Here is a 14,184-nt window from a genome sequence, read left to right on the forward strand (position 1 = left end):
AGAAGTTGCCGATACGATATATACCTCGATACATAAGCTACAATATGATGCATATCTCGATACAGTGCACTTTCTGTTCTATACAATATATTTCAAAATTATTCGATTCAGTTCAATTAAAAATAATGGATAAATCATGGCTGTGATACTAAAAGTGTTTGTTAAACCACTTCTTGTGCAAAGTTAATATGAAACACACCTTCCTCTGTTTCCTTCCTCTGAACAAGCAACAAAACTGTAGCGCTGTAACAAAATAATTTACTAAAATATACCAAAAAACACTCTTGGCGATATATATCGATACAGCAGCCCACGATATTGATACTGTATTACCGCATTTAACAATACGATATATCGATATTTTTGCACACCCCTAATCAGAGGTGGGACCAAGTTGCCTTTTTGCAAGTCTCAAGTAAGTCTCAAGTCTTTGACCTCAAGTCCGAGTCAAGTCTCAAGTCAAATACAGGCAAGTCCAAGTTGAGTCTTGAGTCACTGACCCACAAGTCCAAGTCAAGTCCAAGTCATCTGCTTTGAGCTTCAATTCATTTCAAGTCTTTAAACCAAAGTACCAAATATAGTTTAAATTTTGGCAATTTATATGAAGTTTAAACTAAATTGTACTTTAAAAAAATCATAGTATATGTATATATGAGTATTTATAGAGTATATAAATGTTGTAGAAATGCAAATTTTTCCTTTTTAAATGTTTTGACAAGATTTTGGTGTGAATCATTACAGTCAGAACAGAAAGAATTCAGATTTAAAAGTGCTTCTCAAGTCACAGGCCTCAAGTCCGAGTCAAGTCCCAAGTCACTGACCTTCAAGTCCAAGTCAAGTCCCAAGTCTTAGTCCATTTTATCAAGTCAAGTCTCAAGTCCTAAAAATAGTGACTCAAGTCTGACTCGAGTCAAAGTCACAACTTGCAAGTCCCCAGCTCTGCCCCTAATATCTAATATCTAACTCTATTCAACTGAATGTGTTAAAAATGTCAAGTTTGAACAGGATCCCATTATTCAAATATAAATCGTAAATCCAATCGCAATGCTGTCAGAAAAATCGCAATTTAATATTTTTTCCTAAATTGTTAAGCCCTACTGTAAACCTGATCCAGCTAGCTATAAACGTGTTGCATGTTTTACCTTAGTTTCCCCCATGCCCTCGGCCTCAGACACTTGGTAGGTCAGGTCTGTCTCCTCAAACCCCGTGGCGCTCATCCTCTGGTCAGTCGAAGGGTCCGACCGTGGGGGGGAGTCCGGAGAGTTCAGACATGTTTGGATCAAGGCCTTCCCCGTCTCACTGGTGATCATGGGCTGCAGTTTACGAGTGGCAAACGTGTACACATGGCCCGTTTCACTGGCCACGAGCAGAAGCACCTGGGTTCCTGTCAGGGTTGAAAGTTCATAAGCCTGCAAGACAAAAAAGAGGGAAAAAAGGCTTACAAAAGATGCATAGGGGATGACCATATTTGGGCATGGATTATCGCTTGCATCTCCATGTAATCTCACCAAAGTGGGAATGTGAGATACGCAAGTGAAGATCTAGGGACAAGGAGTCAAGTGAGTAAATCTAAAAATACTTCAACTTGAGGTATTTAGACAAGATAAAATATCACAGATAACGCCGCTCCAGCCAGGATATATTATGAACTAGCTTTAAAGAAACAATCATGTATAATAGTTTGATGAAGGAGAAGGACAAAGTTATAACTGCGCAATAAATGCAGAACAATTATTTTTAATGACTGTTACCATGGCAATCTTATGAAAAATATGTAGCCTCTAAAGCAGTAAACCAATGCACCTGGATAACATCTCTGCATCTCTGTGCTCTCGTCAAGAAAATAATTAACTAAAATAGCCAAAGACAGGTCTAATCTTTGTTAACAATTATGTGCAGTACTATAAACAGATTCTTCACACACAATGTACTGAGAAAAATCACTGTTAATGCAAAATTGCAGAAGGAAATTATATACTATTATATTAATATTAGGGATGTAACGGTGTCCAAATCTCTCAATACGATACTATCACCATATGCATTTCACGGTACGATATTTATTGCAATATTTTGTAGAGGCAAACAAAATTGTGAATATGCTACTTTTTCCTTTTAAAAGTCTTGAAAAAGTCGTTGATACTGTTATAATATGAAAAAGTGAGCCAAAAGTGTTTAATTAACAGTTATTTATTCATGTAATATGCACTGACGACAACAAAGGATAATGGTCTATGTAGTTCGATCTCATATTGTGACAGCCCATGATATGATTGTGAGACTTTTGACAATTAAAATAAAATAATATCATGATATTTTGGTTATTGTTACATCCCTAATTAATATAAATAACTAGTTTGTCAAGAAGAGGTCTATAGTCAACATATTTGACCTTAATCTGTGAAAACGTTTGTTAAAAAAATTTATCGAGGGTAGACTAGATAGACTAAATTTCTGATGATTATTTTAGTAATTTAGTCAGAAATCTAATCTATAAGCGACCCTTGATTAATGCCATTTTTATAAGACACATTTTCACAGATTAAGGTCAAATATGTTGAGTAAAGACCTCTTCTTGAGAAACTAGTTTTTAATAAGAATAAGGGATGGAACAATAACTGATATATCGTGAAAAGTCAAAAGTCTAACGTCAAAAGTAACGTCAAAAGTCTCACAATAATATCAAATCACATCGTTTTGGTGTAGCAACAGCTAAAAAAAATAATAAAATAATCATTAGTGACATCTCCACTCAGTTCCATGTGCCAATCCTGACGTCAAACAGTCTGAATCCAACACACTTCAATAAAATCTCAAACTAAATAAATGTAATCTCCAAAAGAGGTTATGGCTAATGTATCTCTTAAGAGCCACATAGGGAAATGAAATTCATAACAGTTCTACCTTGCCAATACTAGAGAACATACTCTACACTTTGACTGCCTCATTACACTTTACATTACACTCCAGAGACCTGAGTTAAACTTTGCATCACAGACAGCTCTATCTGCACTCACAGTGAACTCATGAAAGCACTTTTCAACTCAAATAAATGACTCATCGGGTTTTGTGGAGGACGATTCTGGCACCGCGAAAGCCACAGCGCTGTTAGCATCACCTTGGAACACGCTGTAAAAACCAAGTCCAGCTGATCAAATGGGAAGAGCACGGGAGGGCGGAGAGTTTAATTCAAATTAATTTTATAGACCGGTATAAAGCGCGCATTGGATTACCTCACCTCTTCAACACTGTCTCATTGTGAGCCATATCAAACTAAGCCTATCAGTAATGTCTATTCAAAGTGCCTATGCAATTGCTCCTTTGTGTGTGATAAAAAAGCAATGGGGAGTCTAATGACCGCATGCTAGCTACATTCGCTGCCCTATTTGCGTCACCTGAGCACTTCAAACTCCTAATTACGTCGAGCGTTCCAGTACTTATGTGCCGATAGTGCAGTGTGTCTGATTATGGCTTCTTCTTTAGTGCTAATGCAGCGAACATGTAATGAAGTGCGCAATTAGCCTTGGTCCATGTCCTCTGATTAACTTGCTGTTGTAGCTAGGCAAACTAAAACATAGCAGCTTATTTGGCAATAGTTCAAGACCAGCAAGGACTAATTTGACCAGTTATTGACTCATAAATATTCATGTGTGATTGCAAGTGGCAAGGGGGGTCGATTCAAACTGCGATTTTCACACAAAACAACCCACACACGACTTATGGACATATAAAAGTGTGAGAATGTATTTTTACTTTATTTATTTCTCTATAATGTAATACACTGGGAGGCAGATGGTGTGTTGTGTGCTTTGTAATTGCGTATATTTTATATTAACCTAATTTGACACCAATGTAAAAAAAATAAAACATGTCTATCACAAATGTTGTTACATATCTCTTGATTTGGGGGGGAGTGGGTGTAGTTTATTCACAACCAACCAACCTGGGGGCTACTGTGAATGGGTGAATGGTTGTAAGAGCGAGACATTTGGTATATTAGTCCTAGCCAGACTAGCGCCACCTAGTGTCTTCGCACAATTTCATTTCTCTCCAGAGACTAGGTCAGGAATCGGAATACACTAGACGGTTTGCAAAAACCCCGGAAGTGCGAGTTCAGGCACCAGCCAGTTAGCGAAGAGCCAACGATTCCCGAGAGGATTTAAAGCCAGAACAAAGAGAAAGAGAATGGTGAATTTTATCAAGGTCAAAGACGTTATTGCCCTTCTTCCTACGGGATTTGGGAAAAACTTAATATACCAGTTAGCCCCTCCAGCGACTAGGTCAGGAATCAGAATACACTAGAGTGTTTGCAAGAACCCCGAAACTGCATGTCCGGGCACCAGCCAATCAGAGAAGAGCAATACATTCTGTGTTGGCAACGATTCCCGAGATCAAGACTGAGATCGAAGAGAATGTTTGGTGAATTTTATCAAGGGGAAAGACGTTATTGCACTTCTTCCTAAGGGATTTGAGAAAAACTTAATGTACCAGTTAGCCCTGTTAGCGGCGCATTACTTACATCACGACCAAATAGCAACGATTGGTTAAATTAAAAAAATGCCCACTCAGATCGGACTTTATCTGAAAATTAATAATGTAAACACATCTCGATTGATATTTCATTGAACGATTGCAAAGGCACTCTTCTTCTCTGTGTTTGTTTTTTGTTTTGTATAATTGAAAAAAAAAATCATAAAAATGACAAAAAAAAAAAAAAGTACCCACCTACCGCCGAGCAAACGAATTTTAACGCTGCAAGGTCAGACAGTTTCTAAGAAGTCGAAGTTCTATGGCTGATGAATCCAGCTATAAAATTCCCTCAAAAGATGCAGAAATGTTTCTTTACATCTACTGAAAGCAAAAGCTCCACAGAACAGAAGAGAATAGATTTAATTGGAGTCTTTTCTTTCTACAAAACTAACCAAGCAGCTTATTCACTTTCTGGGCACAGTGATTCAAAACTTCCAGTACTATTTCTTAACTTTTGTGTAATTTCTTTCTCAATGTTTCTCATCATTTGTTGGTGGCTAATATCATTCATCTAATAAATCCCAGAATCACTTCCCCTTGAATGTCCCTGAATGAAATCATCGACTAACCCGTTTTAAGAACAACTCAGGACAACGTGGGACAGGACACAAAAGTGGGCAGGCCGAATTGTAAAAGCCAAATGTTTTATTTATCACACACAGTCAAATTTGTAAGTCTTGAGGTGATGTGAATATGTACAACTATAGGCCAACTTCACTGGTGTGAGCATCAGGAGGAAATGGACACAAACACAGATACGATTTGCAAAAAAGGTGCTAACCACTCAGCCAACAAGCATAGTTTCTATTCTCATCTATGTGATATATATTTGAAATACAACAATTACTCAGCCGGAAGCAAAATCCTTCAAATGTGATGTGTGAATCTCTCATATCTGCGCACAATTTAGACAATATGCCAGCACAGTGTCCATCATTGGTCCCTGCAGTGTAACTATTAAAGACAAGCATTCAAGATAATTTGCCGTTGGGGCCACTGGTCTAATCAAGTTGCTGCTTCACAGCTTAATATTAAGACAATCTTGAATCACAGCAGAGAGGAGAGATACAGAAAGTAACCCGTTTCTTCTTGCTCCATCTTTCATAATGAACCCAGCCTCCTGCCAAAACCAGTTTGAGCCCCATAATCTACTATGGATCATCCCACTCCACCCACCTGTCAATATTTGTGATGCCTGACAGTGTGTAGGCAACGCTTTCACCATCGCTGCATTGCCACACTGTCAAATAGTGTTCATGTTGCCAAGAGCCTACATAAAGACACCTCAGTTTCCACGACAACAGTCTGTGAAACATAAAAAATAAAAAAAAAAACACACCAGTGCACAGCAAAGGCAATTCAAAGTCGAAAACTCCAACGCTGCAATAAGAGCCTGTGTTTATCTGAAGTAATAATGAAAAATGAGTTTGATTTTAGCAAAACAACTGCATCGCCTGTTTCAAAGCCGGGGTTAGACCAAATAATAAACTTCTTAGCTTTGTCGTAACACAGTGAATTCGCAATACAGCAGGAAACCAATTCATACTCTTACAGTTTATCTATAGACTGAGGCTTTGCTGTGAAAAGTGGAACTGATCAGATGTGTTCTGATACTTGCTCATGTTACTGGCAGCTAAAACCACATTCACAGATGCGGGCTGAAAACTTTTGGGTAATTTAGGGTCAAATACAGAGGACAAATAGTGTATCTTAACCTTAAAATCAACTACCACAAGTCAGTTTTTCACATCTATTATGTATGGCATTAATGCTTTTATAGCTCAAAAAACTGGGGTCTGTCTATGGCAAATGGCAGAAACTCCACCAGAAAAATTACATAGTGCACCTTTAATTTGTAAACTACTCATAACATGGCTTCTACAGCAACAAGACCCGGAGATAACAGGATGTTTATAGAATAGATCTAAATAATTGCAGCCTCGCCAGTTTGATCATTCAACTCACAGCAGAAGCACAGCAGCATTGCATCACAGTACTGAACATCTGATTACACAGTTCACCTTGGGAAGTAAAAAAGTGGGGCTACTGCGATAAGATGTGGTTAGATATAGATATTTTCCGACAAATCAGACCATATTTTTACCATCACATTCGTGTCAACTCAGAACTTCACTGAAAGATTACAGATTTGGTTGTGATTGTGATTTTAAAGTACAACATGTTAACGCATCCTTTACATTACAGGGGAATGCAGAATTAACAACACAAGAGCATTCTAAAACTATTACAGTGTATACTTGTTCATATAAGCAAATATTTTTTATTGATTGATATCTAGGTATCAAAGAGTTCTCACAGCCCCATAGAAATTAGTTTTAATGAAGAGTGCCGGTTAGTGGGAGAGGCTTGTACGGATGCATCAATAAATGTGATATTGTAATTTCTCACAATGTCATAAACTGCTACAAACTTTAAGCTCCTATGTCCAAGATTCAGCAGCCGGTTTCACTTCTTGGAAACCGTTTGACCTCGCAGCATTAGGATTAGTTCGCTCGATGGTAGGCAGGTACTTTTTTTATTTAACCAATCACTGCTATTTGGTCGTGACGTATGTAATGCACCAAATCCCATAGGAAGAAGGCTAATAACATCTTTCCCCTTGATAAAATTCACCAAACATTCTCTTTGTTCTGGCTTTAAATCCTCGGGAATCGTTGCCGACACAGAATGTATGGCTCTTCTCTGATTGGCTGGTGCCCGGACTCACACTTCCGAGGTTCTTCCAATTCCTGACTAGTCGCTGGAGAGAAATTAAATTGAGTGGAGGCACTAGGTGGTAGCCCTAGACAGGGTATCTTGGAGTTTTATTTTTCCTGTGTATCATGTTATGTGTTCATTTGTTTTTGTTTTTTTACTTTTATGTGAAGCACTTGGGTCAGTTGAAGTTGTTTTAAATGTGCTATATAAATAAACTTTAAACCAAGTTACTTTAATGGAATTTAAGAGGGACTGGGTGACACAAAACATTCAGTGGGTCACAATTTTCTATTCAATTTAATTTAGATTTTTGTTGTTGTTGTTTTATGGTTTTCAATACTAGTTTCCTGTAAACACAACAATTTTCATAATTGTCATTCAACCATAGACTATATGAAGAAGTGGACTAAGTGAGTGTGACGTCACTCTTGGCGGTTGTAACTTGCAATTACAACCGCCAATTTAAGGCCAAGTTCCTTATTTGGAATTTCAGCAGTGAGTGTCATAGTAACCAAAAAGCCAATCAGGAGTGAGGCTGTTGAAGGTAACGCCCCTTCCCACAAGCTTGTTCGGGAGGGGGTATACCTGTTGCAATGCTGTCAATCAAACCTTCTGCTAACACTAGCCGGGGGCAACCTCAGGGAAAGAAGGCACCTGACTTGTCTGTTATTAATGTTCATAGCTAGATTTACAGATGGAATAGCAAAACAAAAATACTAGGATCATGTACAGCAGGTTAGTACAAGCATTTTAATTCTAAAATAACAAAGCTCACAGCAGCAGTTTCAGAGAGAGGCGATTGTTTTTCCATGGAATGTGAATTGGAGCAATGTCAATCTTGCATCAAATGTGATTGCCGTGTATAAGAAACTGTTTACTTGCAGCAGAGACCACACTGAGGGTCTTAATGACTGTGCAGTGTAATGAGCAACAACATCCATTGATAAATAATGCAAACCACTTCCTCTTCCTTGTCAACAATACATCACCAGTCTGTTTTATGGGGTACATTATAGGGCTGGGTATCCTTAAGAAATTGCCAAATACCTCACTACATGGAATACGATACATATCTCGATACAGTGCACTTTTGGTTTGATACGATATATTTCAAACCAATTCAATATGGTTCAATAAAAAATGATGGCTAAATCATGGCTGTGATACTAAAAGTGTTTGTTAATTTTCACTGTCTTATCATCAAAACAGTGAAAATGTCAAATGTGTCACATAAATGAGTTTAATTCCTCTGAACAAGCAACAAAACTGTAGCGCTATAACAAAACAATTTAGTAAAATGCACCAAAAAATACTCTTGGTGATATATCGATACAGCAGCTCACAATATCAATACTGTATCATCACATTAAACGATACAATATAGTGATATTTCAATATTTCTGCACACCCCTCGTATATTGCATACATAGTCTCAGATTGAAATGCCACGATATATTTCAAACACGATTTTGGGTACTTCAGGAAATGTTTGATTTTGATACTATATTTTTAGACTACTCAGAATCTTCAAGCCAAAATCATGTTAGTTTCTTCAATATTTCCATGTGGTCTTCTACTTGTCCCAAAATAGATCATTAACTACTCAGGAAAGGTTCAAGGTTCCTACATCACCTGACAACCTTCAGTGTCAATACTTCGTTCAACTGTTTTTGAGTTTAGTATTGATCAGTATCTGGGTATCAATATTTCAACCTCTTGCGAAAATATGTTCACATTTATAGGCTGATGGCACTTCATAAACTTCATTCCTGTTGGCTTTGATGTAGCAGTAAAACACAAACCAGTCTTTTTACACCAGCTGCTCATACCAAGCTCCACTGACCAATTGCCAATCCCAGCATAGCAATAGTGGGAGCACATTCTACAGTAAAGTCAGTTAATGCATACGCCGACAGTGTCTCCGAGGCCCACTCTGATCCCGTCCCTGGGGTTTGGTCAGCTGTTGGCACCTCCAGTTCTGCCACATGGTCCACGCCTCAGAGCCTCTTCACACAGAAGGACACAGAACAGGGAGGGAGAGGAGGGGGCTGTGATTCAACATACTGACAAGAGCTCAAGAATGTGCGAAACTAGGGTTATTTTAGCAGGACTAATTAATGATTACTGTGGTCAACTAGTCAGCGATTTTGTTTTTGATTAGTTGACTGGTTATTAAAAATGATTATTACTACTATAGTGCCTAGTAAAGGGTAGCCAGGCTAGCGCCATCTAGTGCCTCTGCTCAATTTAATTTCTCTCCAGCAACTAGGTCAGGAATCAGAATATACTAGACGGTTTGCAAGAACCCCGAAAGTGCGAGTCTGGGCTCCAGTAAATCAGCGAAGAGCAATACATTCTCTGTTGACAACGATTCCTGAGATCAAGACTGAGATCAAAGAGAATGTTTGGTGAATTTTATCAAGGGGAAAGACGTTATTGCCCTCCTTCCTATGGGATTTTGGAAAAACTTAACATTCCAATTAGCCCTGTTAGAGGCACATTACATACGTCACAACCAAATAGCTGCGATTGATTAAGTTAAAAAAAAGTACCCACCTACCATCGAGTGAACGGATTTTAATGCTGCAAAGTCAGATGGTTTCCACGAAGTGAAACCAACTGATGAATCAGGCTATGTAAAGGGTGAGTGAGACAAAAAATAAATAAAAATCTGTGTCTCTACTGTGCCCCTTAAACGTTTTTATACAATTTTAACCACACAAAGGTTAAAACGTTGACTTGTGGAGATATTCTAATTAAAATCACAAAACTTATTTTTAAGCCTTTCTAATAGCAACAGAGTTAAGATCTCATAATCTCACATAATCTGATTGTGAATGCTAACTGCAAATGACTTGGAATCCTTACAAAATGGAAAATTACCACAAAAAATAGTCCTTTAGCACTAGTCATTCTGTGTCAGATAATGGTTTAGACCTCACTTCCTCCTCCAGCCCACCTCTGATCCCAGAGATTACAGGAGCCATGTATATACCAACAGGTTTGGGCATGAGACGGGGGTAACCATGGCAGCTTTGTCTATCAATTAGTCCAAAACTATATGACAACTTCACAACATTTATCTGGAGGATCTGGGGGGGAATTGCAGGATCGGACTTCATTCAAATGTCCGCAGGAATTATCGCACATATTTTTGATATCATTAGCATGTGTAATCTTAGCTCCAATCACTGAAATGAATTTGTATGAAAGTCTATCCAGGTTGTAGATCTGGTGTGAGAAACTTGGGGGTGGGTCTGCTCAAAAATAGACTTGTCATTTGCTCAAGTCTATTTCAGGTGTCATAAATGCTCTGACAACCCAGAGCTGGGCCAGACAGGTTTTGTTTAAGCTCGGTTACAGCCGATCTGGTGTTGCACTAACCGTTAGCTGCTAGTAAAGTTATTTAAGGACCACTAGGACAACGCAAGCGTGAAGCAACAGGTTTTTGAATGACTGCGACTGCTAAAGACCCTGTCATGTTTACGAAGTGCCGACTATTAAGCAATTATCATTATTTAGGGTTTAATTACTTACATAGTACTTCGCTCAAACATACACGTACTTCTGATTATGAACATAGTTGGATCTGAGATGGGTCCATGGGCGCTTCACTGGGGTCAGTCGCCTAAAATGACACGTTTCTAGAGTGACAGGCTCATTAATAGTACCAAAACCCAGACAATAATTAACTACCAAAACTATTATAGATACTTATTTGAACAAGCATCAGCCTAAAAGAGCAGAAATATGAAATTTGAAGCTGAAAAAAAAAATAGTCTATGTTTTTTTATTATCATTATGGTGTCAAAATCGGTATTGAGTAACACACACTTTTCCTTAGCGTCAAAACAGAGATTGAAATGGTATAAAATATTATTGAAATAGCAGTATTGCGACAACACTAATGGATAGCACCAAAGGATGACTGAAATACAGGACAAATTTTCCAAAGGGGATAATTAAGAGCACAGATTACTTCAGACAAAAAGGATAATGGAAGAGACAATAATACGACAAGAACAGTAACCGAGGTGTTTGTCAACCTGATGATTGAGCATACACCAATCGTAATTACCTTCTATAGACTCAAGCTATAATTATGTTTCCATGAACCTCTTCAATCATTTGTAGAAATAACCTATCTAGATTACATCATGCTTATACTCACTGACGGTATTATTATTACACTGACTGGTTGAATATAGTAGGGGGTTTCCTAGGCTTACATAGGAAGCAATGTATGACAAACCCTGATCATCAAACTCACTCTGTAAATTTAGCATAGATGAAGATTAACTGCTCAACAACTGCAGACAGAAAGCCAAACGGAACAACTTATAAATAGGTAATAAAAAAGCATCTTGTTTACATAGTTGGGCTAAATCTAAATAAAAATGTCTGCTCCATCTGTGAGTCCTAGTTGAGCGTTCCTTTACAGACAAAGTAATGACATAAGTATAATTGCAAAGTTTTTTTTGGTTTTTTTTTCCAAGAGAGAATGAAGCGTAACAATTGAATCATTGGTTAATCTTTCTGGTGTTATAGCAGTGGCATCATTTACACATATTGTACTGCTGTGATGGGATGTTAAGTGGGGTCAAGTTAATTTAATGCAGCTAAACTATCTCTAATTACAGATGCCATTTAGTATATCGAGGGTATGCAAAGGTCTAATGTGCTGAAGTGTATTGATTGCTGAGGTTACACTGAGTTTTGAATGCAGATGTTCAAATCATACTTATTGCAAAACTGTAAATAGAGAAGTCCAATAGTTTAGCACTTGGAAGGGCATTAAAACTCACGACAGCCCTACATTGTGCAAGCATGCAACAGTCTAGGCAGTAGTTTACAGAGGATACTACTAAGCATGAACTACATGTGACTGTAGTAGACTAAATGAATGTTTTCTGTTATTGGCCAAACTCCAAAGTATTTCTCAACTCACCTTTTTCATAATACCAGTCTTCCTCTTGCTGAAAGTTGTGTACCGTCGCAGCTTGTTGTCAATAAACTCCATCTTAATCTTTACCCGTCCACGTGTCTTTTTCCCCGGTTTTGCCCCGGCTACTCCCCCGGTAACCATGCCGTAAGCTCCAGGGGGGACACCGACCTCTTGCCCCACCACGGCCGCTTCCATGTCTCTTTCCCGCTTGACCCCTCTCCTACTGTCCCCGAGTGAACCCACTGGGTCCTCATCGTCCACGGAGTCCGAGTCGTTGTCCGATCCGCTGCAAAGGGGGTCTCTATCGTGGTCAAACCTGCCCGCAGCTCCTTGGGGCAGGACCACTCCTCCGGCAGTCAACCCCACCACGTTGGCCTGCACCGCGGACTGCAGCTGTGTCACCCCGGTCCCATTCCCCGGAGGTCTAGCGCCTCTCGGACCATTAGCCCCTAGCATTCCTACTGCGTCTCTTTCCCCCTCGTACGCGTGCCCTGCTCGGACCAAAACAGGACGAACCCCGACAACCCCAGACCCGTGCCCTGCGATGCCTCTACCCGATGCGGACCCGTTTCCAGCCGGTGCCGACCCAACTTGACTCGGTAACATCCTACTAGAGGCGCGCACCGAGTGTCCGAACACCAGCCAGAGAGCTAGTGCGCGCAGTGTCAGAAATGTCGGCTCGATCGCATACACGCCTGGCCTGCAAAATGTAAACAAAACACGCCGGTTGGTGGGCTGGAGACTTCAGGAAATCACCGACAAACTTTGGAAAGTGATGCTGCCCCCAAGACCCTTCCACCCCGCTTGGTTTGGTTCACCCTCCTCCTCTATCGCCAAAACTCTGAGCGCATTCTCAAAAAGGAAAACGCGAACAACCCTCTCCATGCACATCCGCTTCGTCACATAGTCCGCGTTTCTATCTAAAACCACCACTTTTACCAGCATTAGCACGCCAACTAAACCAATTATTCAATTCTAATCACGTATTTTTATGTTTTAAGGGTTTCCGCACGCGTAAAATGACTTTAATCCTTGCCAATTGTCTCGGCTGTGGATGGATATATGCAACCCGGATCTACTTTTCTCCTTATAAAGAGCTACAACGTTTCCTTATATGGCGCTGTCTCTCCTTATTTGGTGAGTCACAGCGCTGCGTAAAGATTGGCCGTGGAGGACCCGGGGTGCGCGCTGGTTGGTCAGGGGGAGGTACTTGTCAGATACCAAAATGGTTGCGCTACCGTCAAAACGTCATTGTAAACTAAAGCAAGGCAAGCTGAGGGACATGGAATGAGAAACGTAACTTTTTCATGCTGTGGAGCGCAGTGCAGTACAGACGTATAGGCGCATACTTTAATGGTGAAGTAGTGTAATGGTTAAGGTTTAAGGGGGGGAGGTTAAGAATAGAGGGCAGCAAGTGCAAGATCAATGCAACAAGGCTAGAGTGGCCAGACGTCTCTATTTACCCGGGACAGTCTCAGTTTTGAGCCATGTGTCCAATGTCCCAGCAGATTTATCTAAAAACATTGATTTGTTCCAGTTTTATACAAGACATGTCCCTGGTGTACCTATTTTTGGCCAATCTGATTCCTGCCAACAGTAAAGAGAGGCATAAATTGTCATTTGTTTTGGTAAAATACAGAAAAGCTGCTTAAAAATGACCAAAACACAAAGAAAATGTAACTATAGTACATAAGTAAGTTTTTTATTTATATAGCACTTTTGACAGACATATGTCACAAAGACGCTTTACAGAGCATTATTCAATCACTCCATACCCGGTGATGGTAAACTACTATTGTAGCCATAGCTGCCCTGTGACAGACTGATAGAAGCACAGCTGCCGATCTGCACCATCGGCCCATCCACCCACCACCATCACTCACACGACACTTTCTTACTAAGCAATGTGGGTGAAGTGTCTTGCCTAAGGACACAACAACAGTCTCTGCAACTGGCGCCCCCCTGTGGCACCTGATTTTCCCAGAGGTCTA

The 14,184-nt window shown here is 39.7% G+C and overlaps 1 protein-coding gene across 3 annotated transcripts in view; it reads right to left on the reverse strand.

The window, feature by feature from the left end:
* Window positions 1-13,224, reverse strand: part of LOC110168123 (serum response factor) — a 47,525-nt gene extending 34,301 nt beyond the window's left edge. Inside the window, exons 1-2 of one of the 3 annotated variants that reach the window (XM_055162700.1) lie at window positions 12,197-13,224; window positions 1,143-1,409 (exon numbers count right to left, since the gene is read on the reverse strand). In XM_055162700.1, the coding sequence (XP_055018675.1) occupies window positions 1,143-1,409; window positions 12,197-12,799 (870 nt within the window). In that variant the 5' untranslated portion in view covers window positions 12,800-13,224. The remainder of the gene's footprint in view (window positions 1-1,142; window positions 1,410-12,196) is intronic. The other 2 variants (XM_055162699.1, XM_055162701.1) reach the window with 2 other exon arrangements.
* Between the last annotated feature and the right edge of the window lie 960 nt (window positions 13,225-14,184).

This window comes from Boleophthalmus pectinirostris, unplaced genomic scaffold, assembly GCF_026225935.1.
Source record: "Boleophthalmus pectinirostris isolate CB_2022bp ecotype Guang Dong unplaced genomic scaffold, ASM2622593v1 HiC_scaffold_5, whole genome shotgun sequence".
NCBI lineage: Eukaryota > Metazoa > Chordata > Actinopteri > Gobiiformes > Gobiidae > Boleophthalmus > Boleophthalmus pectinirostris.